The 27,160-nt window shown below is 42.3% G+C and overlaps 1 protein-coding gene across 1 annotated transcript in view; it reads right to left on the bottom strand.

The window, feature by feature from the left end:
- kif5c (kinesin family member 5C) overlaps positions 1–25,335 on the bottom strand; it is a 35,306-nt gene extending 9,971 nt beyond the window's left edge. Inside the window, exons 1-13 of the mRNA XM_036974574.2 lie at positions 24,519–25,335; positions 16,722–16,809; positions 16,535–16,608; positions 12,194–12,298; positions 11,562–11,610; positions 11,416–11,471; positions 11,170–11,257; positions 10,884–11,008; positions 10,549–10,653; positions 10,106–10,254; positions 9,596–9,744; positions 5,859–6,037; positions 5,282–5,350 (exon numbers count right to left, since the gene is read on the bottom strand). Of these exons, the coding sequence (XP_036830469.2) occupies positions 5,282–5,350; positions 5,859–6,037; positions 9,596–9,744; positions 10,106–10,254; positions 10,549–10,653; positions 10,884–11,008; positions 11,170–11,257; positions 11,416–11,471; positions 11,562–11,610; positions 12,194–12,298; positions 16,535–16,608; positions 16,722–16,809; positions 24,519–24,644 (1,362 nt within the window). The 5' untranslated portion in view covers positions 24,645–25,335. The remainder of the gene's footprint in view (positions 1–5,281; positions 5,351–5,858; positions 6,038–9,595; positions 9,745–10,105; positions 10,255–10,548; positions 10,654–10,883; positions 11,009–11,169; positions 11,258–11,415; positions 11,472–11,561; positions 11,611–12,193; positions 12,299–16,534; positions 16,609–16,721; positions 16,810–24,518) is intronic.
- Positions 25,336–27,160: the final 1,825 nt, after the last annotated feature.

Below are 27,160 nucleotides of genomic sequence, written 5' to 3'. Positions count from 1 at the left end.
ACACCAGGATAGAAGCATCTTACAGTCTCTGGCACAAGACGAGGTATTGTAAATCCACATCCCAAAATGAAAGCACAAATGCACTTCACAGGAGGTGGACAAGATGACAGAATGGCATTAAAGCAATTGTTTCTCTCAGCAGTTAGATTGTGCCCTGCTCCAGCCTTCAAACCCTTGACTATTTGCCTAGAGCGTAATGGACGTGTTACCATGGCAATGTCTTTCTTATTCAAATCCCTTTCTATAATTGCTTCTTTAAAAACCACTAAGGAAAGAATACTTGTATCTGATATGACTCACAGAGTAGGCAGCTGACACTGAGTCCTTACTACTACAGAATTTGCATAGCATGCAATGTGTGTGATGAAACAAAGGTCTACAAAATGTACATTGAGTATACAAAAAAAGAACCCTTTCCATGACTGGCTGGCGGGTGGCGCAAGTGAATCCAGCTCAAAGCTATCTTATTTAAAAAAATATTTTACCCCTTTTTTCACCCCAATTTCGTGGTATCCAGGGTAGTTAACATGACTGGCTGCCACTGCGCCACCCGGGAGGCCTCACTATGATCCCTTATTGATGTCACTTGTTAAATCCACTTCAATCTGTGTAGATGAAGGGGAGGAGACGGGTTAAAGAAGGATTTTTAAGCCTTGAGACAATTGAGACATGGATTGTGTATATGTGCCATTCAGAGGGTGAATGGACAAGACAAAACATGTAAGTGCCTTTGAACTGGGTCTGGTAGTAGGTGCCACCGGTTTGTGTCAAGAACTGCAGCGCTGCTTGGTTTTTCACGTTCAACAGTTTCATGTGTGTATCAAGAATGGTCCACCACCCAAAAGACATCCAGCCAACTTGACACAAATGTGGGAAGCATTGGAATCAACATGGACCAGCATCACTGTGGAACGCTTTCGACACCTTGTAGAGTTCATGACTCGACAAATTGAGGCTGTTCTGAGGTTAAAATGGGGAGGGGGGGGGGGGGGGGGGGCAACTCAATATTAGGAAGGGGTTCCTAATGGTTGGAATACTCAGTGTATATCAAATGCAGATCCATATGTCACCACTAGATGGCAATAAACACAAATTCAAGTTATGCACTCTGTTTATGAGTGTAAAAAACATACTCCTTTGCTCATTGCACTAATTCAAGTTGATGAATACCTTCCCTTTTATCAAGTTATAGCATGTCAATCTACGAGACTAAGGAATATAGATGAAGGAGATGTACTGTATAGGGTTGGATAAGCTCACCTCATCTTGATGAAAGAGATGTGTTGTATAGGGTTGGATAAGCTCACCTCATCTAGATGAAGGAAATGTGTTGTATAGGGTTGGATAAGCTCACCTCATCTTGATGAAAGAGATGTGTTGTATAGGGTTGGATAAGCTCACCTCATCTAGATGAAGGAGATGTGTTGTATAGGGTTGGATAAGTCCACCTCATCTAGATGAAGGAGATGTGTTGTATAGGGATGGATAAGCTCACCTCATCTAGATGAAGGAGATGTGTTGTATAGGGTTGGATAAGCTCACCTCATCTTGATGAAAGAGATGTGTTGTATAGGGTTGGATAAGCTCACCTCATCTAGATGAAGGAAATGTGTTGTATAGGGTTGGATAAGCTCACCTCATCTTGATGAAAGAGATGTGTTGTATAGGGTTGGATAAGCTCACCTCATCTAGATGAAGGAAATGTGTTGTATAGGGTTGGATAAGCTCACCTCATCTAGATGAAGGAGATGTGTTGTATAGGGTTGGATAAGTCCACCTCATCTAGATGAAGGAGATGTGTTGTATAGGGATGGATAAGCTCACCTCCTCTAGATGCAGGATATGTGTTGTATAGGGTTGGATAAGCTCACCTCATCTTGATGAAAGAGATGTGTTGTATAGGGTTGGATAAGCTCACCTCATCTAGATGAAGGAGATGTGTTGTATAGGGTTGGATAAGTCCACCTCATCTAGATGAAGGAGATGTGTTGTATAGGGATGGATAAGCTCACCTCATCTAGATGAAGGAGATGTGTTGTATAGGGTTGGATAAGCTCACCTCATCTTGATGAAAGAGATGTGTTGTATAGGGTTGGATAAGCTCACCTCATCTAGATGAAGGAAATGTGTTGTATAGGGTTGGATAAGCTCACCTCATCTTGATGAAAGAGATGTGTTGTATAGGGTTGGATAAGCTCACCTCATCTAGATGAAGGAAATGTGTTGTATAGGGTTGGATAAGCTCACCTCATCTAGATGAAGGAGATGTGTTGTATAGGGTTGGATAAGTCCACCTCATCTAGATGAAGGAGATGTGTTGTATAGGGATGGATAAGCTCACCTCCTCTAGATGCAGGATATGTGTTGTATAGGGTTGGATAAGCTCACCTCATCCCGATGAAGGAGATGTGTTGTATAGGGTTGGATAAGTCCACCTCATCTAGATGAAGGAGATGTGTTGTATAGGGTTGGATAAGCTCACCTCATCCTGATGAAGGAGATGTGTTGTATAGGGTTGGATAAGCCCACCTCATCTAGATGAAGGAGATGTGTTGTATAGGATTGGATAAGCCCACCTCATCTAGATGAAGGAGTTGTGTTGTATAGGGTTGGATAAGCCCACCTCATCTAGATGAAGGAGATGTGTTGTATAGGGTTGGATAAGCTCACCTCATCCTGATGAAGGAGATGTGTTGTATAGGGTTGGATAAGCTCACCTCATCCAGATGAAGGAGATGTGTTGTATAGGGTTGGATAAGCACACCTCACCTAGATGAAGGAGATGTGCTTCTATCTCAAGGCCATCAGACTGTTAAACAGCCACCACTAACATCGAGTGGTGCTGCCAACATACTGATTCAACACCAGCTCACTTTAATAATGGGAATTGATGTAAAAAATGCATCACTAGCCACTTTAAACAATGTCACTTACTATAATGTTTACATACCCTACATCTCTCATCTCATATGTATATGTACAGTGCCTTGCGAAAGTATTCGGCCCCCTTGAACTTTGCGACCTTTTGCCACATTTCAGGCTTCAAACATAAAGATATAAAACTGTATTTTTTTGTGAAGAATCAACAACAAGTGGGACACAATCATGAAATGGAACGACATTTATTGGATATTTCAAACTTTTTTAACAAATCAAAAACTGAAAAATTGGGCGTGCAAAATTATTCAGCCCCCTTAAGTTAATACTTTGTAGCGCCACCTTTTGCTGCGATTACAGCTGTAAGTCGCTTGGGGTATGTCTCTATCAGTTTTGCACATCGAGAGACTGACATTTTTTCCCATTCCTCCTTGCAAAACAGCTCGAGCTCAGTGAGGTTGGATGGAGAGCATTTGTGAACAGCAGTTTTCAGTTCTTTCCACAGATTCTCGATTGGATTCAGGTCTGGACTTTGACTTGGCCATTCTAACACCTGGATATGTTTATTTTTGAACCATTCCATTGTAGATTTTGCTTTATGTTTTGGATCATTGTCTTGTTGGAAGACAAATCTCCGTCCCAGTCTCAGGTCTTTTGCAGACTCCATCAGGTTTTCTTCCAGAATGGTCCTGTATTTGGCTCCATCCATCTTCCCATCAATTTTAACCATCTTCCCTGTCCCTGCTGAAGAAAAGCAGGCCCAAACCATGATGCTGCCACCACCATGTTTGACAGTGGGGATGGTGTGTTCAGCTGTGTTGCTTTTACGCCAAACATAACGTTTTGCATTGTTGCCAAAAAGTTCAATTTTGGTTATATCTGACCAGAGCACCTTCTTCCACATGTTTGGTGTGTCTCCCAGGTGGCTTGTGGCAAACTTTAAACAACACTTTTTATGGATATCTTTAAGAAATGGCTTTCTTCTTGCCACTCTTCCATAAAGGCCAGATTTGTGCAATATACGACTGATTGTTGTCCTATGGACAGAGTCTCCCACCTCAGCTGTAGATCTCTGCAGTTCATCCAGAGTGATCATGGGCCTCTTGGCTGCATCTCTGATCAGTCTTCTCCTTGTATGAGCTGAAAGTTTAGAGGGACGGCCAGGTCTTGGTAGATTTGCAGTGGTCTGATACTCCTTCCATTTCAATATTATCGCTTGCACAGTGCTCCTTGGGATGTTTAAAGCTTGGGAAATCTTTTTGTATCCAAATCCGGCTTTAAACTTCTTCACAACAGTATCTCGGACCTGCCTGGTGTGTTCCTTGTTCTTCATGATGCTCTCTGCGCTTTTAACGGACCTCTGAGACTATCACAGTGCAGGTGCATTTATACGGAGACTTGATTACACACAGGTGGATTGTATTTATCATCATTAGTCATTTAGGTCAACATTGGATCATTCAGAGATCCTCACTGAACTTCTGGAGAGAGTTTGCTGCACTGAAAGTAAAGGGGCTGAATAATTTTGCACGGCCAATTTTTCAGTTTTTGATTTGTTAAAATAGTTTGAAATATCCAATAAATGTCGTTCCACTTCATGATTGTTTCCCACTTGTTGTTGATTCTTCACAAAAAAATACAGTTTTATATCTTTATGTTTGAAGCCTGAAATGTGGCAAAAGGTCACAAAGTTCAAGGGGGCCGAATACTTTCGCAAGGCACTGTATATACTGTACTCTATATCATCTACTGCATCTTGCCATCTTTATGTAATACATGTATCACTAGCCACTTTAAACTATGCCACTTTTATGTTTACATACCCTACATTACTCATCTCATATGTATATGTATATACTGTACTCGATACCATCTACTGCATCTTGCCTATGCCGTTCTGTACCATCACTCATTCATATATCTTTATGTACATATTCTTTATCCCTTTACACTTGTGTGTATAAGGTAGTAGTTGTGGAATTGTTAGGTTAGATTACTCGTTGGTTATTACTGCATTGTCGGAATTAGAAGCACAAGCATTTCGCTATACTCGCATCAACATCTGCTAACCATGTGTATGTGACAAATACATTTTGATTTGTATAGGGTTGGATCAGCCCACCTCATCCAGATGAAGGAGATGTGTTGTATAGGGTTGGATAAGCCCACCTCCTCTAGATGAAGGAGATGTGTTGTATAGGGTTGGATAAGCCCACCTCATCTAGATGAAGGAGATGTGTTGTATAGGGTTGGATAAGCCCACCTCATCTAGATGAAGGAGATGTGTTGTATAGGGTTGGATAAGCCCACCTCATCTAGATGAAGGAGATGGGTTGTATAGGGTTGGATAAGCCCACCTCATCCAGATGAAGGAGATGTGTTGTATAGTGTTGGATAAGCTCACCTCATCTTGATCGATCATCTGCTCTTTGAACTTCTCTGCCAGCTGACTGTGTTGGTTGATCTCATCATCCTGAGATGGGAGGAAAGAAGAAAAATACAATACAAAAATGTTGCATTCAGGTTTGGATTGACCAAGACTCTGTAATCCAGGGGGGGGGGGGGGGTAGCTAAAGCAGGGCTATGGCTGCTAGTGTGAGGCGGATTTGTGTGCACACCAATGTTTATTTTCCCAACAGTTAATTGACTTGAGATTTATGACCTGAGGATAATCAATCTAATCACCCCTTATTAGGTAAATGTCTGGGTCATTAAACCAGATTTACAACAATTCCACATAATTATGCATGTATGTGATTATATAGCATTTGCATATGATTAAAGCCATCTTGTGGTTCATAAAATCTACAAACTGTCCCACCTCAATTAACCACAGACACAGACCATTTTCAGTCATCCGTGACCATGACCCCTCATCACTCCGTGAGTCATCATGCTGCATTCATGTGCTCTCTGCATTATCGGAAACTGTGAACGTTAAGACTGGGAAGCCCCATTCATTCCTCTCTGGCCCCGCCCACCTTGTCATCCAGCTGCTGGTACAAATCGGTGATGAGCCCCTCGTATCGGGTCTTCTCCTCGTCCAATAGCGGGATAGGGGGTGGGGCGATGGTGTCAATCATGGGCGTGGCCATGGCGTCACCACTGTTGCTCTTCTTCTCCTTACTGCTCAGCTGTTCCTCCACTGGAACAGCCTCACCTGGTTGAGGGAGGGAGGGAGGGAGGGAGGGAGGGAGGGAGGGAGGGAGGGAGGGAGGGAGGGAGGGAGGGAGGGAGGGAGGGAGGGGGAGCAGTGGTTAGAGTGATGGACCTCAACCAAACAGTTGTGGGTTATGGAGAGGGAAAGCATGGACAGCTTTGACAGATTTTAGCTCACTAAATGTGCCTAAACGTCAATATCACATTCATAACATGAGACTGAGGGAGAAACAAACAAACTGTACAGAAATCGTCTTAGCTCAGAGGAGAATAATATCTATTATCTTTGTGTAACTATTTTCGTTCCATCGCATAAACAGAACACAGCCCAGCACAAACCCATGTCCACAGGAGACAGGGATATTGGCTGTATCCAGGCTGTATTCAGGCTGCATCACAGCCGGCCGTGATTGGGAGTCCCATAGGGCGCCGCACAATTGGCCCAGCATCGTCCGGGTTTTTGTTCCTCACTGACTTGCCTAGTTAAATAAAGGTTAAATAAAAAATAAATAAATAAAACATGGGACATGAATAATGTGACAGGTGATGAGGCTGATACCCGCTGGCAGAAGCCAGGCGAGCGGCTTAGCCCCCGACCGTGCCGACCAGCCAAACATCACCACACCCAGAGATAATCCTCTCACAGCAGAAAGGGGGGAAGATGGATGAGTCTGTGTTGGGCAGCTCTCGCGGAGACTTTAAGATAAGGTGGAAAAGGGACGGGGGGGGGGGTAGAGTTATAAGCGGACAGAGCTCGGGGGAGGGGGACTTCTACTTCAGAGATCCAGAGGCAGACCGCACTCTGCCATCTTCAAGGACTGTCTGGGCATTTGTAGCTGTGGCTAATCTACAATGCAGCGCATGAATGTGTTATCTTATCTCGGAGAGAGAGAGGAATACACTTTCAGTAAAGAAATGATGGGTAGCCGTGGCAACCGTCAGTCCGCACCGCCAGCTAATACAGTATACTGTGGTAGGTGACACACAGCTAGAATATTGTGACATTAAATCTCTCTAACCACCACAATGGAGAACCCTGACCATACTGGTCTTCACACGCTGCAGGGATATACAATGTAACCCATTTGGGAGTATCAACAATCTGTTGATGCCTTACAGCTTGCATTATTTTGCAATGCAAATAGGAGATAATGTGTGCTTACTAATATTATTCACAATCTGCACAATCTCATGAATACAAAAGTAAAAAAGGAGGCATATAGGCACAGCAGGTGGCTGCATGAGTACTGAGTGGAGGACGCAAACATCGCATTCAGAATTGCATTTCACGATGAACATACGTTTGATGAAAACTGTATCTAAATAAGGCCATTCCTTTGAGAGACAACATCCTCTGTCCAGGTCACTCACTCAGAACATAGCCCAAACTAAGATGTCAAATTGCCTGCTGGGCAAAATCCTAACATCAACAAGATATTTATTCTGACACAGGTTTTATTTAGAAAAAACAAAGCCGGGCAAAGGGAGAACTAAGCAGTGAATAAATGACAGAACTGGAAACAGAATGAGTGAACGGATGAGTGGTTTTGGTAAACATCTTCAGTCCCCAACGTACCCCATTAGAGAAGCCTATTCTACACATACAGTGCATTCTGATAGTATACAGACCCCTTGACTTGTTCCACATTTAGTTACATTACAGCCTTATTCTATAATTGATTAAATTGTTTTTTCCCCTCATCAATCCACACACAATAATACCCCATAATGACAAAGCAAAGCAATAAATAAAATAAAAACAACTGAAATATTACATTTACGTAAGTTTTCAGACCCTTTACTCAGTACTTTGCTGAAGCATCTTTGGCAACGATTACAGCCTTGAGTCTTCTTGGGTAGGGTCATTGTCCTGTTGGAACGTGAACCTATGCTCAGTCTAAGGTCCTGAGCGCTCTGGAGCAGGTTTTCGTCAAGGATATCTCTGTACTTTGCTCCATTCATCTTTCCCTCGATCTTGAGTCCCTGCCGCTGAAAAACATCCCCACAACATGATGCTGCCACCACCATGCTTCACCATAGGGAAGGTGCCAGGATTCCTCCAGACTTGACGCTTGGCAGTCAGGCCAAAGAGTTCAATCTTGGTTTCATCAGACCAGAGAATCTTGTTTCTCATGGTCTGAATCCTTTAGGTGCCTTTTGGAAAACTCCAAGTGGGCTGCCATGTGCCTTTTACTAAGGAGTGGCTTCCATCTGGCCACTCTACCATAAAGACCTGATTGGTGGAGTGCTGCAGAGATAGTTGTCCTTCTGGAAGGTTTTCCCATCTCCACAGAGGAACTCTGGAGCTCAGTCAGAGTAACCACTGGGTTCTTGGTCACCTCCCTGACCAAGGCCCTTCTCCCCCGATTACTTAGTTTGGCTGGGCACCAGCTCTAGGAACTAGAGTCTTGGTGGTTCCAAACTTCCATTTAAGAATGATGGAGGCCACTGTGTTCTTGGGGACCTTCAAAAGCTACAAAAATGGTTTGCTACCCTTCCCCCAGATCTGTGCCTCAACACAATCCTGTCTCAGAGCTCTACGCACAATTCCTTCGACCTTATGGCTTGGTTTTTACTCTGACATGCACTGTCAACTATGGGACCTTATATAGACAGGGGTGTGCCTGAATTTACCACAGGTGGACTTCATTCAAGTTGAAGAATGATCAGGATGATCAATTGAAACAGGATGCACCTGAGCTCAATTTCGAGTCTCATAGGAAAGGAATACTTACTTACTTATGAATACTTATGTAAATAAGGTATTTCTGTTTTTGTTTTTAATACATTTGCAACAATTTCTAAAAACCTATTTTCACTTTGTCATTATGAGTTTTGTGTGTTGATTAATCAGGAAAAAATATATTTTAATACATTTTAGAATAATGCTGGAACATAAGAAATGTGGAATAGGGGAAGGGGTCTGAACGATGAACAAACCTCCTCTGAGTCATCCAGAGTTCTTCTTCATGGTTTTCATCAAAACAATTTCATCAAATAAAAACAGAGTTTCAGTAGTAACAATGATGGTTCAACATCCCCTACAACCCGATGAGCTCTGAATACAAGTGAAGTCCTTAGCTTCCATATTCCAGGAGTAGCTGGGAGATGTCTGCAAACATCTATAGTCTCTCTGATGCTCCTGTAGTAGAGTAACTAGGAGCACAGTCAAATAAATGACAGTGGGTTTGTGTAAATGATCATACCGATTTCGATGTACTGGGAGGCCCTTGCATTCGAGATGCGCTTATCAGGATTCTAGTCTGGTTTAACCATAATTGCTACACAGCTTCTCCATTTTCGTTTTGTTCTCTCTTGCTCTCTCTCCTTTCCTATCCTCTCTCTCTCCATTTTTCTCGAGCTACTGTCTGTCTTTGTCACTGTCTCTTTTTTCGCTCTCTCCTCTCTTGTTTTTTTTTTCTCCTCTCCTCTCCTCTCCTCTCCTCTCCTCTCCTCTCCTCTCCTCTCCTATCCTCTATTCTCTTGTCTCTCTCATTATCTCCCCCCCCTCTCTCTGTCTCCCCCTCTCTTTCACTCCTCTACTCTCTTTCTTTGTTACCTTTCCTCCAGCGTTTGAGCTCGGTCTCAAGCTTCTGGATCACGTATTTCAAGCCTTTAGTCTTCTCTTTCTCCTTCTCATACTTCTTCTTCCACTCCTCAGCTGTCAGCTCTTGGTTCACTGACACTGTGTTCTTAATGGTCTTAGCTCTGCAACATTGAGAGAGAGAGGGGGGGGGGATTTCCATCAGGTTGGAATTGATGGATGGAAGAGGGCATATGGTAGTATTTTGCACAAATAGTGTAAGTGTACTGAAGGTCAAAGGTCTGACACTGAACTACAACACTCCAATAATATCCATTGATTTCTTATCACCCTTTCTGTTGGGTGTGGGCTAAACAGCAGCATTGCAACAAGGTCACAACTGATCATCCAAGACTCATTAGAGATCTAATCTCTATTTTCACTACATCCCCATGAGGGCACACAAATACATCCCCCCTTGCAGACTGACTAGAAGAGATACACGGAACCCCCCCCCCCGACAGTGTGTGTAGTATGAGTGCTAACCTCTGTCCAAACATGAGGGTGGACTTGGTCTCAGCCTCATTGTAGACAGAGGGGGATGCACAGATGATGATGGTGGTCCTACAGTTTCCCCCCAGAGAGTCTTGCAGGATACGGGTCATCTTACTGTCTCTGTAGGGCACGTGGGTTTTCTACAGGACGGGAAGAGGGAAAAGCAAGAAGAGCTTCACAAATAAGGCAACATCTGTAACCAAATGCTATTTTATAGAATTTTTCATGTTCACGTCACAGACAAAAGGACATGTTAGTAAAATAGGACAAGGAAATAATCAATCTGAGAGCGAGAGCGAGAGAGAGAGACAGACAGACAGAGGGAAAGATAGAGAGAGAGAGAGAGAGAGAGAAAGAAAGAGAGAGAGAGAGATAGAGAGAGTGAGAGAGAGAAAGAAAGAACCTCAACACAGTGAAACAGACTTATAACTTACAGTTCCCTCGGCCAGAGCTGATATGACGTTCCCCAGGGCGGAGAGGGACTTATTGATATTCTTGGCCTCGTCCAACACAGATCCCTCTGCCCCAGTTTTACTGACCTGAAGGAGAGGATAATAAATACCCACAGCAGGATGTCACCACAAACAAGTTCTGTGGAGAAGATAGGTCTAATAGGTCTTCAATCAAAATGCTGTGTGAAGAGGTTATTTTAATGATGATTTATTGAAGAGAGTGAGAGAAGGAGAGGGAGGAGAGAGGGAAGGGAAGACCTAGTGAGAGAGGCAGATGGAGGGTAGAGAAGTGTAGAAAGAGGGGAAACCCCTGTGACCTTCTCACTGCCAGCCAGATCCACCAAGTAGAGTTTTCCTGACAGCTTCAGTTCTGTCTCTACATTCTCCTGCTTGATGTTGATCAGGAAGATGCTGTGACTGCGAGAACTGTGCTCATTCATGTCTGTATGGACGAACAAAAAGCAGAGCAACATTTGAGTCAGTGCTAGTACAGAATCTTCCTGCTGAATCACTGGAAATCATTGGGTAGTTAGCAACATTCTTGCAACATTTCTTTATTAAACATGCACTTTAGTGATTCCGGAGGAAAAGAGAAGCCCATACTTGTAACAGCCACGTGACGATTGGATTTTCCTTCATCGATGACATCCATAACCTCTTCTGGACTGGACACAAAGCGCTCCGTACAGCCCTTTGTGGAAAAGTGGGAATATGTGTGAAGGTGAGGACCACAAGATTGCTGGGTAATGACCTGAAATATTACTGTGTTAAGAGAAGGAACAATCATAGTATCAACAATTGAACACCTTCCTGTTTATAGAACTTGAGCTACAGCGATTGGATACCCACCTTAACATAGGGCACCTTGTTTTTGTCCTCATGCACTGCTAGGTTGGTCTTTGACACTTAAAATGAAAAATATATACATCAAAATTGTCCACCTCAGTATTTAGAAATCTGAACTTAGTAAAAATAGAAATAAAGTCCTTACTTACCATCCAATAAGTCTCTGATCTTGTCTAAGTAGATTTCAAAATAGGAGACCTATAAACACAAAACATATCACACACAGCATAAACAAACAGACAGAATTGATCCTGTGCCAGTCTTGCCCTCAGTGAAAGATTCACTGTTCTAACAGATGAACACCCGGGTTCCTAGACTTTTGTGTTGTGACATTTCCATTTGAGTTGCTAGAGGCAAGGCCGCGAGGACACACAGCCACAGAGTCACGGGCTGAAGGTGTCACTGCAGTGACCATATGGTACGTGTAGTCCACCCCAGCAGAACTGGCACCTCTGTGGGTCCTGTCACTAACACAGCAACGAGCACTGGACTAATCCTCAGTCACCGCAACACCACTTCCATTCACTTGTTTTGAACCTGGTGGTTTGGTAACAGTATAATACAAATGCCATTCAAACATGTCTTTTATTTTAATATTAAAATATTATATTTACAAAAGCTATTGCATACATTTTCCACTCAGCTTACACTTTCGACAAATCCTGCTATATGAACACAGGCTATTTCCTTTGAAGGCAAGCTAAGCTACAACGCATGGACACAGACTCACTGAGCAACTAGCCCAGGGTTCAGAGGGGCCATTCCATGATGTGTCTGTTACCTTGATGTGGAACTCCAGGTTCTCGTCCATGGAGTAGATGTGGTCAAAGATGTCCCTGGCGATACGGGGGATGATACCCATCAGATGGGAGTCATGGAGCTTGCCCTGAGATGGAGAACACAACATCTTTCACAAACAACATCCAACATTTCCAAAACATGACAATATAAAAAAAACTGCTGGTGCAAAAAACATACGCTGCTCACAAAATGTATGTGAAGAAAATGATACATCTGACCCAAGAAGGAAAAGTGAGAGTATTTTTAAAACAACCCAACAAATATTCAGTCTCTCTGTCAGGTTACTACAAGTAGCGCAGTGGAGGCTGCTGAGGGGAGGACGGCTCATAATATTGGCTGGAACAGAGCGAATGGATTGGCATCAAACACATGGAAACCATGTGTTTGATGGATTTGATACCGTTCCAATCATTCCGCTCCAGCCATTACCACAAGCCCGTCCTCCCCAATTAAGGTGCCACCAACCTCCTGTGAAGTAGCGACAGAGGTTTATCACAGGCTGCTATCAAGCTCTTACAGAGGACAAATCATTCAGCCTTAACCCTCATAGGGTGTTTTCAGATACAGTGCATTCTGAAAGTATTCAAACCCCTTTACTTTTCCACATTTTGTTACGTTACAGCCTTATTCTAAAATGTATTGTTTTCGTCATCAATTTACACACAATACCAGACAATGCCAAAATGAAAACAGATTTTTAGAAATGTATTTACATAAGTATTCAGACCCTTTGCTATGAGACTTGAAATTGAGCTCAGGTGCATCCTGTTTCCATTTATCATCCTTGAGATGTTTCTACAACTTGATTGGAGCCCACCTGTGGTAAATTCAATTAATTGGACATGATTTCAAAAAGCACACACCTGTCTATATAAGGTCTCATAGTTGACAGTGCATGTCAGAGCAAAAACCAAGCCATGCGGTCGAAGGAATTGTGTGTAGTGCTCCGAGACAGGATTACGTAGAAGGCACAGATCCAAGGTATGGATACCAAAACATATACCAAAACAATTCTGAAGTATTGAAGGTCCCCAAGAACACAGTGGGCTCAATCATTCTTAAATGGAAGAAGTTTGGAACCAGAGATAGAGCTATAACTGGCCACCCGGCCAAACTGAGCAATTGGGGGAGAAGGGCCTTTGGTCAGGGAGGTGACCAAGAACCCAATGGTCACTCTGACAGAGCTCCAGAGTTCCTCTGTGGAGATGGGAGAACCTTCCAGAAGGACAACCATCTCTGCAGCACTCCACCAATCAAGTCTTTATGGTCGAATGACCAGACGGAAGCCACTCCTCAGTAAAAAGCACATGGCAGCCCACTTGGAGTTTTCCAAAAGGCACCTAAAGACTCAGACTACGAGAAACAAGATTCTCTGGCCTGATGAAACCAAGATTGAACTTTTTGGTCTGAATGCCAAGCGTCATGTCTGGAGGAAACCTGGCACCATCCCTACGGTGAAGCATGATACTGGCAGCATGATGCTGTGGGGATGTTTTTCAGCGGCAGGGACTGGGAGACTAGTCAGGATCTAGGGAAAGATGAACGGAGCAAAGTACAGAGAGATCCTTGATGAAAACCTGCTACAGAGAGCTCAGGACCTCAGACTGGGACGAAGGTTCACCTTCCAACAGGACAACGACCCTAAGCACACAGCCAAGACAATGCAGGAGCAGCTTCGGAACAAGTCTCTGAATGTCATTGAGTGGCCCAGCCAGAGGCCAGACTTGAACCCAATCGAACATCTCTGGAGAGACCTGAAAATAGCTGTGCAGCAACTCTCCCCATCAAACCTGACAGAGCTTGAGAGGATCTGCAGAGAAGAATTGGAGAAACTCCCCAAATCACTGCCAAAGGTGCTTCAACAAAGTACTGCGTAAAGGGTCTGAATACTTATGTAAATGTGATATTTCTGTTTAAAATGGTTATAAATTAGCAAGAACAACAAAAAATACTGTTTTTGCTTTGTCATTATGGGGTATTGTCTGTAGATTTATGAGGGAAAAAACAATTTAATACATTTGAGAATAAGGCTGTAATGTAACAAAATGTGGAAAAGGTCAAGGGGTCTGAATACTTTCTGAATGCACTGTATAGTCCTCTTTAAAAGAACCGATCTCGGTCCTCTTTAAAGTGAACTCTAGGGTAAAAAAAAAGCTAAAGAACTCGGTTTGTATTCACACTGCCCTTGCCTTTGAATGAGAACTCAACTCTTTTGCCAGTTCACTTCACCTATTCTGTGGTCCGAGTCTTCTTTGCATTCACATTGCTATTGTTTAGAAATTTCAATCAATGCATTCTGGGTTTTTACAAAGTGCAGGACAACCCATTCCATCAGAACATCTTATCACCTATTTATAAAGTACCTTAAAGTTTGGGAGCTAATAGATTGCATTTAGTTAAAGATTAAACATAATAATTGCCACCAGAAGACACTATTAACATGTAAATATTATTGGTAACAGAATAAGTAGTAGAAGAATAACTACAGACTAAATAATGCTATAATACATCCAATCTAGGCTACTGTTCCTTTAAGAGCTAGAATTGATTTTGTACCCTATGCTGTGATTGTCACCAAATAAATTGTTTTCTTCTCCCACTATTCAAATCCCACAAGAGAATAAACGGCTCTTTATATACAACATATTGCAAACAAATTATCTGACCTAAAAACTCAACACATATTTTGGCATCCTTGAAAATCGATAATTAATAACCAGAAACAGCACACATTTTTTTTCTGCGAACCTGCACATCATCATCTTCTCTCTTTTGTGGCACCAATGTGAGGGTTCACGGCAGAGGAAACGGTATTGCAGTGTTCTAGTGTGTGCTGCGGGATTTATGACAAGTGAGCCTGGGGAGCTTTGTGTTCACATTAACCTAAAAAAAAGGGAACTGGACAGAGGAATTCAAGCAAGACGAACTCAGGCCACCTCAAAAGATGAGTTAAAAACAATTGTCTAAAAGGGACCGAGTGTGAAAACACCCTTAGTCTACATAAGGCCTATGTCCACATATTAAAATGAAATATACATGGGACCTCAAGGGGGTTTTCATTACAGACTCCTCGGCCAGCCTGTATCCCTTCAAAAATGTAGTCCTGTCATCTCCATCCCAATCCCCATTTAATTCAGTCTGACCCTTCCTTAAACAGCCAAATTGCAATTTAAAAACGTTATTGTCCTGGCAATAATTTACTCTGCAATGGACTATTACCGTTTGCCCTTCGCCTCAGGGCTGCTACGTCCTTCAAACTGTAATTTGATTCTAGGTATGGGGAGATGTATAATAGCGTTTTAGATTAAACACATAACAGGGATAGTTGTACATTCTGGTCAGGCTGGCAGAGCTTGCATGGAAGCTAATCATACTGCCACCATCTCTTTCCCTCACCCTTCCATCACCTGCTAAGGAAACCTGTGGATGGTATAAATGTTTCTCCATTTCATCCTCAAGCTTGCTGAAGAATCTCTGGGCTGTTACCAGGGGAACGGCTGCAGCTGAATAGGAGGCTATATTGTATGTGTAAATCGCATGGCGGCACATCGTGTGAACTGTGGCAGAGAAGCACCTCGCTGCTATTTTGGCTCGCCGTCTGGCATAGACAGTCGGGCTAAATAAAGGTATGCCAGGAAGGAAGACGCAGCAGGAGGGAGGGACTGTTGGTGAATGTTCCCATCTGAGGAGAATTAGGAATTACATTTCTCACAAGCTTGAACAAGATTTTTTACTGAAAATATTCATATTTGTGTGTGTGTGTGTGTGTGTGTGTGTGTGTGTGTGTGTGTGTGTGTTTGAATGCTGCCTGACTGGCACCTCCCTTTAATGAAACAAACGTGTTTGACAGATACAGCTTCAAATGTGTTTGTCAGTGAAATCTCAAGTGTCATGCCGCCTCAGTAGAAACCACTGCACAATTCCGATCAGCCTGTAAAAATCATGTTTGTGCGACTCTCTCCCATGTTAGGATTATGACTGAGGGAAACGGCTTAAACTCCAGTCAATCCCTGCTCAGTCAATGGGTCACTAGACCCTCTACAGATGATGCAGGCAGTGAGGCCAAAGGTCCACCCTGCTTCTAGACTGCACCTCTGTCTCCTCTTTATACAGTTTCATGTTCCATGGGCCACTCCGTCGTGCTGTCTTGTAAAGCACCTTAAAACTAGCTGCTAATGGCCATACTTGCACTGTGGCTTCACATGTCCTGTGATTACGTATATCATTATTCACTACTGCTATCCTTAATCTAATCTCTGACCGAATCTCTTTGGCTCTCATTCAAATCCCAATGAGGACTCAAAATGTCCTCCAGACTTACCTCCATGGTGTGAGTCTTGCCTGATGAGGTCTGGCCATAGGCAAAGATGGTTCCATTGTACCCACCCAACACATCTGCAAAACAAAACACAGTGGGGTTAACTCTTTCAAAATAGGTCTGAAACTGAGTTCACATGACGACGGTGAGGATGTGAGATTAATTGGGCTGTATAGGGCACAGCGTTTACCTTTGACGATCTGCTTGGCACAGGCATCATAGACCTGCTCCTGGGCTGTGTTGGGTGGCAGGACTCGATCAAACACATAAGGCTTGCCCTGCATGGAAAAAGGAGGAAGGAAACTGTCAAGAGAGTCCCCATCTCATTCCACCTTTCATTTGCCCCTGAGAAATCAGTGTCAAGCTAAAGCCTTGAGTTATTTTCATATCAACAAAACTGAATGGAAGTTAAACACTTTTCATCACAGACATTTCTCACTGTTTCTTAAAGTCTTTTGACTGCTAGCTGGGTCTGACAAGGTGATCAAATCGGGTCTGTATTACATCAAGCAAGGTGCTTTGACTCTGGTGACCTTGTTCTCTCCAGATCTGTTTCAGAGTCAGTCAGTCTAGCAGGTGTCACACTAAACCAGTCACCTCCTGCTCTGAGGTAGAGCCGTGGCAACGCTAGCCTGACATCGGATCAGTTCTCCTGTCACAAGAATACAGGACAGGTCACAACCTTACACTATGGGCCTGGACGTTATTATGTTACTTTGGAGACAGAGACAACTGAAAATTTTTCTGTTAATCAAATACTTTTATAATAATAATAGAAAACCCTTTTAAATGACTTACAGTCATGCGCGCATACATTTGACATGGATCAATGTTGTGGATCAGTGTTGTAGTTACAGATGGTTTGAGACCATAAATAAACAAGATCATACAACGACGCACTTGAAACTCTAGTACAGCTATGGCCCAACATCAGAGAGTAATGTGAAGTTGAGGGCTAGTGTAACAGTATAACTTTAGACCGTCCCCTCGCCCATACCCGGGCGCGAACCACCGCTAACTAACATCTGTTACACTAGCACAAAATATTTAGGGTCTGTGCAATGTTTCCAATATACTAATTTGCCACCACTCAAAAATATGCAAAAAATAAGAAATTGAGATGGTAAAACATTTAGAGTGTAAATTTAAATGACTGTAACAAGATATAAAGTATGTAGAAAAGATAATGGAGGTACATATATATTTTTTAAATGAGGTCATCTTGTTTTCCTACCACACCATTTTCCAATCACACTGACTGACTGAATTAATGGTGAACAGACAATAAGAAATCAATCAATATGAAAGAAACATGGGGCAATGTGACAATGATAGCCTGGTCCAGTGAAAACAAAGACCCCACACATTACATTATCTGCCACTACCACCTGTGTATCTGTGTGTGGTCCAGTTTGATTCAAGCCCAACCCAAGGAGGCTATTAAGCGGCTTGTTTTATGTTTGGCTCTCTTTGTTCTGGACCGGCTTTCTGACAGAGGAGCGATTGATTTTTTTCCAGGCCTTTATAGCGCAGGCATGGGGTCAACCCGAACAGCGGTAAGCTCCAACAATGACCCGGTTGCCATGGAAACTGCATCCCACAGGGAGAGGCCTGCACTGATTGGATGTCGGCCGGCTCCAGGTGTCACTCAGCGGATGGAGGAGGAGGATGGAAACATGATTGCTGTTGAGTGCTGTAGACTTCTCTCTCTCTCTCGCTGACAGGAAGGCGGTCGGCTATGTCGTAATCTCTTGCTCAGCAAGATCCTTTGAGCAATCGTAGGGCACTGCTTGTGTTTTTTATGAAGGTCATCAACCACCAAACATTTAAAAGAGATAAGGTAGCCACTCTCAACAATTTCAATGTCTTTTTACGAGAACGTTTCAAATCAAATCAAATGGTATTTGTCACATGTGGCAAATACAACAAATACAAATACAACCTTACCATGAAACGCTTACTTAGAAGCCCTTAACCAACAATGCAGTTCAAAAAATAGAGTTAAGAAAGTACTTACTAAATAAAAAAATATATATAAATAAAAAGTAACACAATAAAATAACAATAACGAGGCTATATACAGGGGGTACCGAGTCAATGTGCGGGGGGTACAGGTTAGTCGATATGAAATTTCAATATGGAATGAAATTGTATCATAACGTCTCCCATAAATTCACCTCACAGCTCAATACACTCCGTGCGTTCTAAATGACTTATGAGCAATACCTTTAGCCAAGCTTGAAAGTCAAATTGAAAACCCATAGCAGTATTGCAGCAGTCTGCAAGATTTACAAACGCATGTGACCACACATACACTATTCCACAAGCTCAATAAATGATGTGTGGACACACACACACGCACGCACATGCAGGCAGGTACACACACACACACGTGCAGGCAGGTACACACACACACACACGTGCAGGCAGGTACACACACACACACACACACATGTTCTAAATGCCATGTTAGACCTCTCAATAATTGATGTGCTGTCCCAAAGGAAGGCCAAGGCCTTTGCTCTTTTGGACTGCATGATGTCTCAGGCATTATTAAATGAACATGCTCTCACTGTGTGCACATCATTATGCTGGAGGACCGCCTGACGAGGGTCTTTAGCAGAGTATACTGGTACCTAACTTCTTTTGAGAGAGAGAGAGAGAGAGAGAGCGAGAGAGAGAGAGAGATAGAGAGAGAGAGAGAGAGAGAGAGAGAGAGAGAAAAAAAGAGAGAGAGAGAGAGAGAGAGAGAGAGAGAGAGAGAGAGAGCAGGTGTAGGAAAGAGATACACTTGTATGTGTGACTATGCATACACTCTCTTTGTAAAGGGTGTGTTGGTCTGTGTGTTTGTAATTGGCGACGATGATTCTAGCCTGTGACCTCCTGCTCCCCTTTCAATCATCTCTAATGACATCCGGCATACATCGTCATGGAGACAAAATTACCCAAGAGACCCAGCTGCATCGCATCGCTCCAGCCACGGCCCTGTATCTCGACCAAACAAAGACACAGCTATATTTCACCTCTATAAATACACACAGAACCAGCAATAGAACTTAAACAAGGCTGGGCTTGTTTGCTTAATACCGTACACACGCTATTCCCTTAATAAATACATTACACATTGTAATCTAATACATCATTGTTGTGCACATTAATAAATAAGTGATGTACTGTATATGTTTGTCTAAAACAGGTTGAGGCTATAGTAGTAAGTTGTGTCAATTTAAACCCGTGCTGCTGGAGACAGCAGCCAGTAGCATGTGCAGCGCATTGTCCATGAAAGACGACTTCTAACCCCAAGCCATAAGATTGCTAAATAGCCATGATATGACTGCTAAATTGTAAATTAAATGGTTATCCGGACTTTCTGCACTGATTTCGATGCACACGCATAAGACTATACATGTATATACACACTCACTCACTCACACACACATACTACTCTCCCACAAAACCCACACACATACACTACATATGTGCACACACACTCACATAACACACACAAGCATACCGCCACAAAGCAAACACAGCAAATACACACACACTTTTATACTCATAAACTGCTGGTACTCTGTTCTGAATTTACTCTTGTTATTATTCATCTTCCTGATGCCTAGTCACTTTACCCTGCCTTCATGTACAAACTGTATCTACCTCAATTACCTTGTACCTTTGCACATTGATCTGGCACTGGTACTGCCTGTATATAGCTCCATTCTTGTGTATTTTACTCCTTGTGTTACACATTTTATTTTTATTATAATTTTTTAAAATCTACATCATTGGGAAGGGCACGTTGTATTGATTTGTATAAATAAGCATGGTGTCAAACACCATTACTACTCATATAAAATCTAATTTGGGTAAGGTGAAAATGCATAATGCCGACGGTGCATAAAGATGGCGGCCCCCATGTACTTACAACAAATGTCTCGTTTGCTCAGTATGCCATATTGTACATAACTTTCTGTTCATGTTTTTTTTGTATCGTAATTAGCACGGTATACATGATCCAAATTCAAGCTCCAACAGCGGGAATTTAAAAAAAAAGACTAAAAAGTAGATTGTGCTGATTTGCTGGCACATTGAACCATGTCACGCACCGTAGTTTAAGAACTCCGTTGGTAGTGCTAAAAACAATGATGTCATATTGGAATTCCTCCATCTTTATGCACCTTCACCATTGAATTCTGTAGTGGGGCTTTTGTCTAAATCGGTGACATGAATGTCTCAACCAAAACCAGTCCTGCCCCACCCCCATATGTTCATGTGTTCACCCACACCCGACACAAAAGAAACAGAGATTGAGAGGTTAACCTTATTGCAGCACATCACAGATCTTATCTGGGCAACATGTTGATAAAGATCACTGTATGTGGACATTGACAACCAACCATGCACAGGATCAAACTAAATCAAAGGGACTCAGTCATAAATTGTGTTTTGCTGTGACTTTTCCAATTACAGATTTCACAGGCAATTTAATCCTCGCACTAATGGAGAGTCACAAAAAAATATATTACACACAGCAGAGCACTCCCCAGCCTCAAAGAGTATGAGGATTTGGAAATTTCTCCCAAAATGTACACTGAGTGTACAAAACATGACATAGACTGACCAGGGTGAATCCAGCTGAAAGCTATGATCCCTTATTGATGTCACATGTTAAATCCACTTCAATAAGTGTAGATGAAGGGGAGAAGACCGGTTAAAGAAGGATTTTTAAGCCTTGAGACGGATTGTGTACGTGTGCCATTCAGAGGGTGAATGGGCAAGACAAAAGATTGAAGTGCCTTTAAAAAGGGTCTGGTAGAAGGTGCCAGGCGCCCCGGTTCATTTCGCAACCAGTACATGGCTGTTTGAAGCTTTGTAATTATGTGCATGAAATCATCAGCTTCTCTCTGTTAAGCAATTAGACTACTGTAGGTTACAAAATGGAAAGGATGCTGCAAATCAATACATCTAAATGTCAGGGCAAGAATAAGACAAATACATGGTGCATAGCTTTATTTTGCATGATATGTAGATCTACTCTAGGCTTCTAGTAAATATGTAATGTATTTCTATCTGATTTAGTGTAACAGATGGAAAGAACAAGAGTAGGCCTAAATGTGTGTGTTTGTTACCGAACACTTTCCCCTTCCCCCCCCTTTACAAATGATCCATGCATTAATGTTGCTCTGTCTGGTTTGGCTTTATGCAACCATACCCCCACACCTTCCCCTGGGCTAAGGCAAACATTAATGTCGGACGTGTCGGCACAAAGGGAACCTGCCTTGCTTTGCATGGGTTCCAAACAGATTCATTATTTAACAGTCCATAATGAAGGGAGTTCAGTTAAATGCAGTCACAGCGGGCCTATAATATATGTGCATGTGTTAAGCTACTGTGTCCACAGTTTGTAACAACTGTTCATACTGGATCCGATCCTCCAGCGTAACGCTTGTGATGAGTAACCCAATAACTTGGGACAATAGCAGGGAGGGGACATTTAGCTAGATAATCTAACCTATGAAAAAAAGAAATAAAATCCCAGATCGATATTAGCCTTAAGATAAGGGTGTGTAATAGGGCTGGGAATTACCAGGGACCTCACGATACGACGTCATCACGATACTTAGGTGCCGATACAATATGTATTGCGATTCTCACGATTCCATATGTGTTGCGGTTCGATACTGTGATTTCATTGCGATTTGATGTTCTAAACATATTGATCAGTCATGGAAATAAGAGTACTGAAAACAAATGGGCTTCTGATTTAAGAACAAGCTATGAAGGAAAAGTATTGGCGTTATGGTGCAGCTACAGCAAACTAGCGCAAAAATAATATTGCGACATTGTCAAAACGATCCAATATATCGTCAAAAATAATATCTGGATATAAATATCTATTTTTTTCCCACAAATCCCAAGTGTCCAATGCAAAACATTTCAACATTTCATTGAGATCTGAGGTTCAGATGCTGCACTGTTGGGGATCGTAACCCTCTGCGCGTGTGAAACACTCACTGAGAGTGACCATCCCTATCACCTATACTATACTTCCCACTGAGCACCTGTTCTCACAGAAGCATGCAGTGTGAGCAATGATCACTGAGCCTCCTAAAACATGATGTACTGTAGGTCTAGTCATCAATTTCTCCAGTCAAATAATACACATCATGGGTCTTTTACTGATGTCATCTTTCAGCCTAAGATGAGCTAGAGATCAGTGAAGCTGCCCTGGCACTGAACCATGTATATTCCCCCAAGGCTAAGGAAGAGGAGGAGGAGGGGCACAGATAGGATGATGCTAGCATATGGGAGAGGAGCGGGCTAGTGGCAGAACTGAGGAAATAGGTATGCTGGCTTTGTGTATTTCACAGCACAGCTTAGCCTAGGAGAACTCAGACAACGGCAAACGAGACACACTGACTACCTGCACAAATCCTCCTGAGCACAATACTATCAGTCCAACACAGGCTCTATTCCAGCACTAACTGGGAAATTAAACGTGCGCACAAACACACAGAAGACACACACACACACACGTCTGATGTCCTAGGTAATGCTTCAATCAGCTTCTTCGCAACCCCCTCCCTTTTTCCATTACCGGTAAAAAAAAAAAGGGTCCTTATTTACGCTACTTAAACTCACTCAGCCAGCAGTTCTCTCTTCTGATGGTCATTTCCTCTTTTGCCTTCCCCGCCCTGGGATGACATAGGTTTTCCATTCCAATTACTGTCCGGTCAATGATGATGTCTCTATGGGTTTAGACAGGCCAAACTATGACAAACTAGGCTGTTCCCCATGTAATGGGCTCCACTCATGCAGACTCCGACTGGCTTCATGCTGGGAGCCTCTAGCTGTAGTAGCAATAGAATCAAACCTTGATTTAGGGTGGCCACTACAAAGGAGGGAGGGAGATACTTCTCGTTCTGATTTCAAACATGAGCCTGTGTTTTCATTTTATTCCACGTACTGACAATAGAAGACTTTTATTTGTTCTTTCAGAGAGGTTGTTTTATGATCTACCTTAAAATGAATAACCTTTGAGATCAACCCAAATCACATTATATTTGTCACATGCCCCAAATACAATTGGTGTAGACCTTACCGTGAAATGCTTACTTACAAGCCCTTAATTAACATAAAAACATATATATTTTAAATTAAAACAATAAAATAACAATAATGAGGCAGGGGGTACAGGTTAGTCGAGATCATTTGTACATGTAGGTAGGGGTGAAGTGAAAAGCATGCAAAAAGATGAAGGGACATTAAGGCATTATTCTTGTTGTCCTGTAAGCTATGAGACCATAGCTTTCTCATCAGGATGGAAATGTAATGACATTGAAATGACTAAGCATAAGATACAACGAACTTTCAATTAAAGTTAATTTTCACCTACAGCGAAGATGGTTATATTCATTTCAATTTAACGTTGATGACGTAATAGGTTGGTAATGCCATTGATGACAGCACACACTGACAGTCTACAGACTCGCAGACCCTTGGGGGAAAGGTGTGAATTCTACCGTCCATTCGGTGACCATTGACCACCACTAGGCAAACTGAATTAATGATGATGATGTCGAGATAGTACGCTGTGAATGTTTATCTTACTATCTATTCGTTTGGCAGTTTGACACCAAGCGTACATCATGGGTAATTATGCCCCTGTAGCTCGATCATGATCCATCCAGACCCAAATTGGAGAGACGCTTCCATTGATAGCAGAGTACAGGAATCATTGACCAAAATGTTGGTCACTCTATTTGGCATTTCCACCATTATTCTTCAAAACAAATGCCCATTAACCGCCTATTTATTAATTCGTATAAAACAATGTTTATGATCACCTTGCACATCAACATTTATTTTGTCAGACTGAATTTGAGTGAATTTAGGCACCTGTATCATGGCTTTGTTTGTAGACTACACCATGGATATTAGGCGTATATATATATATATATATATGAAATTATTAAGATTTACTCACCGTTATTACCACCGTGTCTTCGCCTTTGAATTTCGGGATGTATTTGTCTCCTCTGTTGGTTTCCGATTCATTCAAAGGCCTAAATCGGCACATCACTTTTACACCGCACTCAGCAGCATCCGCCATGTCCACAGCACTAGGTTATTTCCAACCAGATAACCCAAATAACTTTCTCTAGGCTAACTATCGCGAAGTTTACTGCAATTTTACTGAGATGGAATTAAGCACTTCTTTCCTTTGTCATTCGCTGAAATTCAATCTCGATCGACATCCCTGTCAATGAAACGATTGGCGCTAGGCTGAATCCTAGTCTAACGTTACCTGCTTAAAAGGAAAACAATAGATTGACGAATGGTCTGGCTGCTATCGTTTGATAGCGTCGATTTGAATGTGAGTTCCCCTTTTCGTGGTCAAACATTGGTTAAAGACTTCCCGTATTCACCGATGCGTCTTGCATCAGGACCAGCATCGACCAATTTGAAGCTCCTTGCTCTAATGCTGTCAATCCCACTTTGGTCCACCTCAGTGATGGTGAGGATGTTGATGTTGCGGTAGCCTAACACGCTTGCAGCCCGAACGCGACTTCTATGGTATTCTGGGAGGAGTATTCAAATCATATTGATAAACGATATAAAACAAGAGATTGTAAAGAATTTTACTTTGCATGTGTTGTAAATAAGTGTTACACGGGTAGGTTACATTTTTAAACATCACCATAAGAACAAATATTTCTGTGTAAAATGGAATGGATGGGCCAATATTCCATGGAAGCTAATCACTCAACTCGACGTTCCCCTCTAGTGGGTTGGCTGTGAATGATGGGCCGGCCGTCTGTGGTGTCCCATAGAGAGGACTCTAGCGCCGAAAAGCCTGTTTTAGCCTATACTACAACCACACTCCTGACCTCGATTGGAATACATTTTAGGGGAAAGGGGGGATACCTAGTCAGTTGTTCAACTGAAATGTGTCTTCCGCATTTAACCTAACCTCTTTGAATCAGAGAGGTGCGGGAGGCTGCCACAGTCGACATCCACGTCTTCGGCGCCCTGGGAACAGTGGGTTAACTGCCTTGCTCAGGGGCAGAACGACAGATGTACAGACTGCAGTGAAGGATAACTACTAGGTTTATAGGATTCTGAAGACTAAACCCCAGCAACAGGTGTAGCATACAATAACTTTCCAGAGCCACAATAAAACCTAAATCAAGGCGAAATACATACAGTACCAGTCAAATTTTGGACACAGCTACTCATTCAAGGGTTTTCTTTATTTGTACTATTTTTTACATTGTAGAATAGTGAATACATCAAAACTATGAAATTACACATATGGAATCATGTAGTGACCAAAAAAGTGTGAAACAAATCCAAATATATTTTAAATGTGAGATTCTTCAAAGTAGCTGCCCTTTGCCTTGATGACAGCTTTGCACTCTTGACATTCTCTCAACCAGATTCATGAGGAATGCTTTTCCAACAGTCATGAAGGATTACCCAAATATGCTGAGCACTTGTTCGCTGCTTTTCCTTCACCCTGCAGTCCCAACTCATCCCAAACCATCTCAATTGGGTTGAGGTCAGGTGATTGTGGAGGCCAAGTCATCTGATGCAGCACTCCATCACTCTCCTTGGTCAAATAGTCCTTACACAGCCTGGAGGTGGTTTTGGGTCATTGTCCTGTTGAAAAACCAATGATAGCACAAACCGGATGGGATGGCGTATCACTGCAGAATGCTGTGGTTGCCATGCTGGTTAAGTGTGCCGTGAATTCAAAATAAATCCCAGCGTCACCAGCCCCACACCAAATCGTTCATTCTTCATGGTGGGAATCACACATGCAGAGATTATCCGTTCACCTACTCTGAATCTCACAAAGACAGTGGTCCAAATTTGGACTCATCAGACCAAAGGAAAGATTTCCACCAGTCTAATGTCCATTGCTTGTGTTTCTTGGCCCAAGCAAGTCTCTTATTATTGGTGTCCTTTAGTAGTGGTTTCTTTGCAGCAATTCGACCATGAATGCCTGATTCACGCAGTCTCCTCTGAGCAGTTGATTTTGATATCTGTCTGTTACTCGAACTCTATGAAGCATTTATTTGGGCTGCAATTTCTGAGGCTTGTAACTCAAATGAACTTATCCTCTGCAGCAGAGGTAACTCTGGGTCTGCACTTGAAGAAACTTTCAAAGTTCTGGACATTTTCCAGATTGACTGACCTTCATGTCTTAAAGTAATGATGGACTGTCATTTCTCTTTGCTTATTTGAGCTGTTCTTACCCTAATATGGATTTGGTCTTTTACCAAATAGGGCTATCTTCTGTATACCACCCCTACTTGTCACAACAACTGATTGGATCAAAAGCATTAAGGAAAGAAATCCACAAATCAACTTAACATGGCACACCTGTTAATATAAACGCATTCCAGGTAACTACCACATGAAGCTGGTTGAGAGAATGCCAAGAGCGTGCAAAGCTGTCATCAAAGCAAAGGGTGGCTACTTTGAAGAATCTCAAATATATTTTCATTTGTTTAACACTTTTTTGGTTACTACGTGATTCCATGTGCTATTTCATAGTTTTGATGTCTTCATTATTATACAATGTAGAAAATAGTAAAAAATAAAGAAAAACCATGGAATGTG

This window comes from Oncorhynchus mykiss, chromosome 3 (genome assembly GCF_057628025.1).
Source record: "Oncorhynchus mykiss isolate SJ-2025 chromosome 3, ASM5762802v1, whole genome shotgun sequence".
Lineage (NCBI taxonomy): Eukaryota > Metazoa > Chordata > Actinopteri > Salmoniformes > Salmonidae > Oncorhynchus > Oncorhynchus mykiss.
This window is presented reverse-complemented; position numbering and strand designations above follow the sequence as displayed.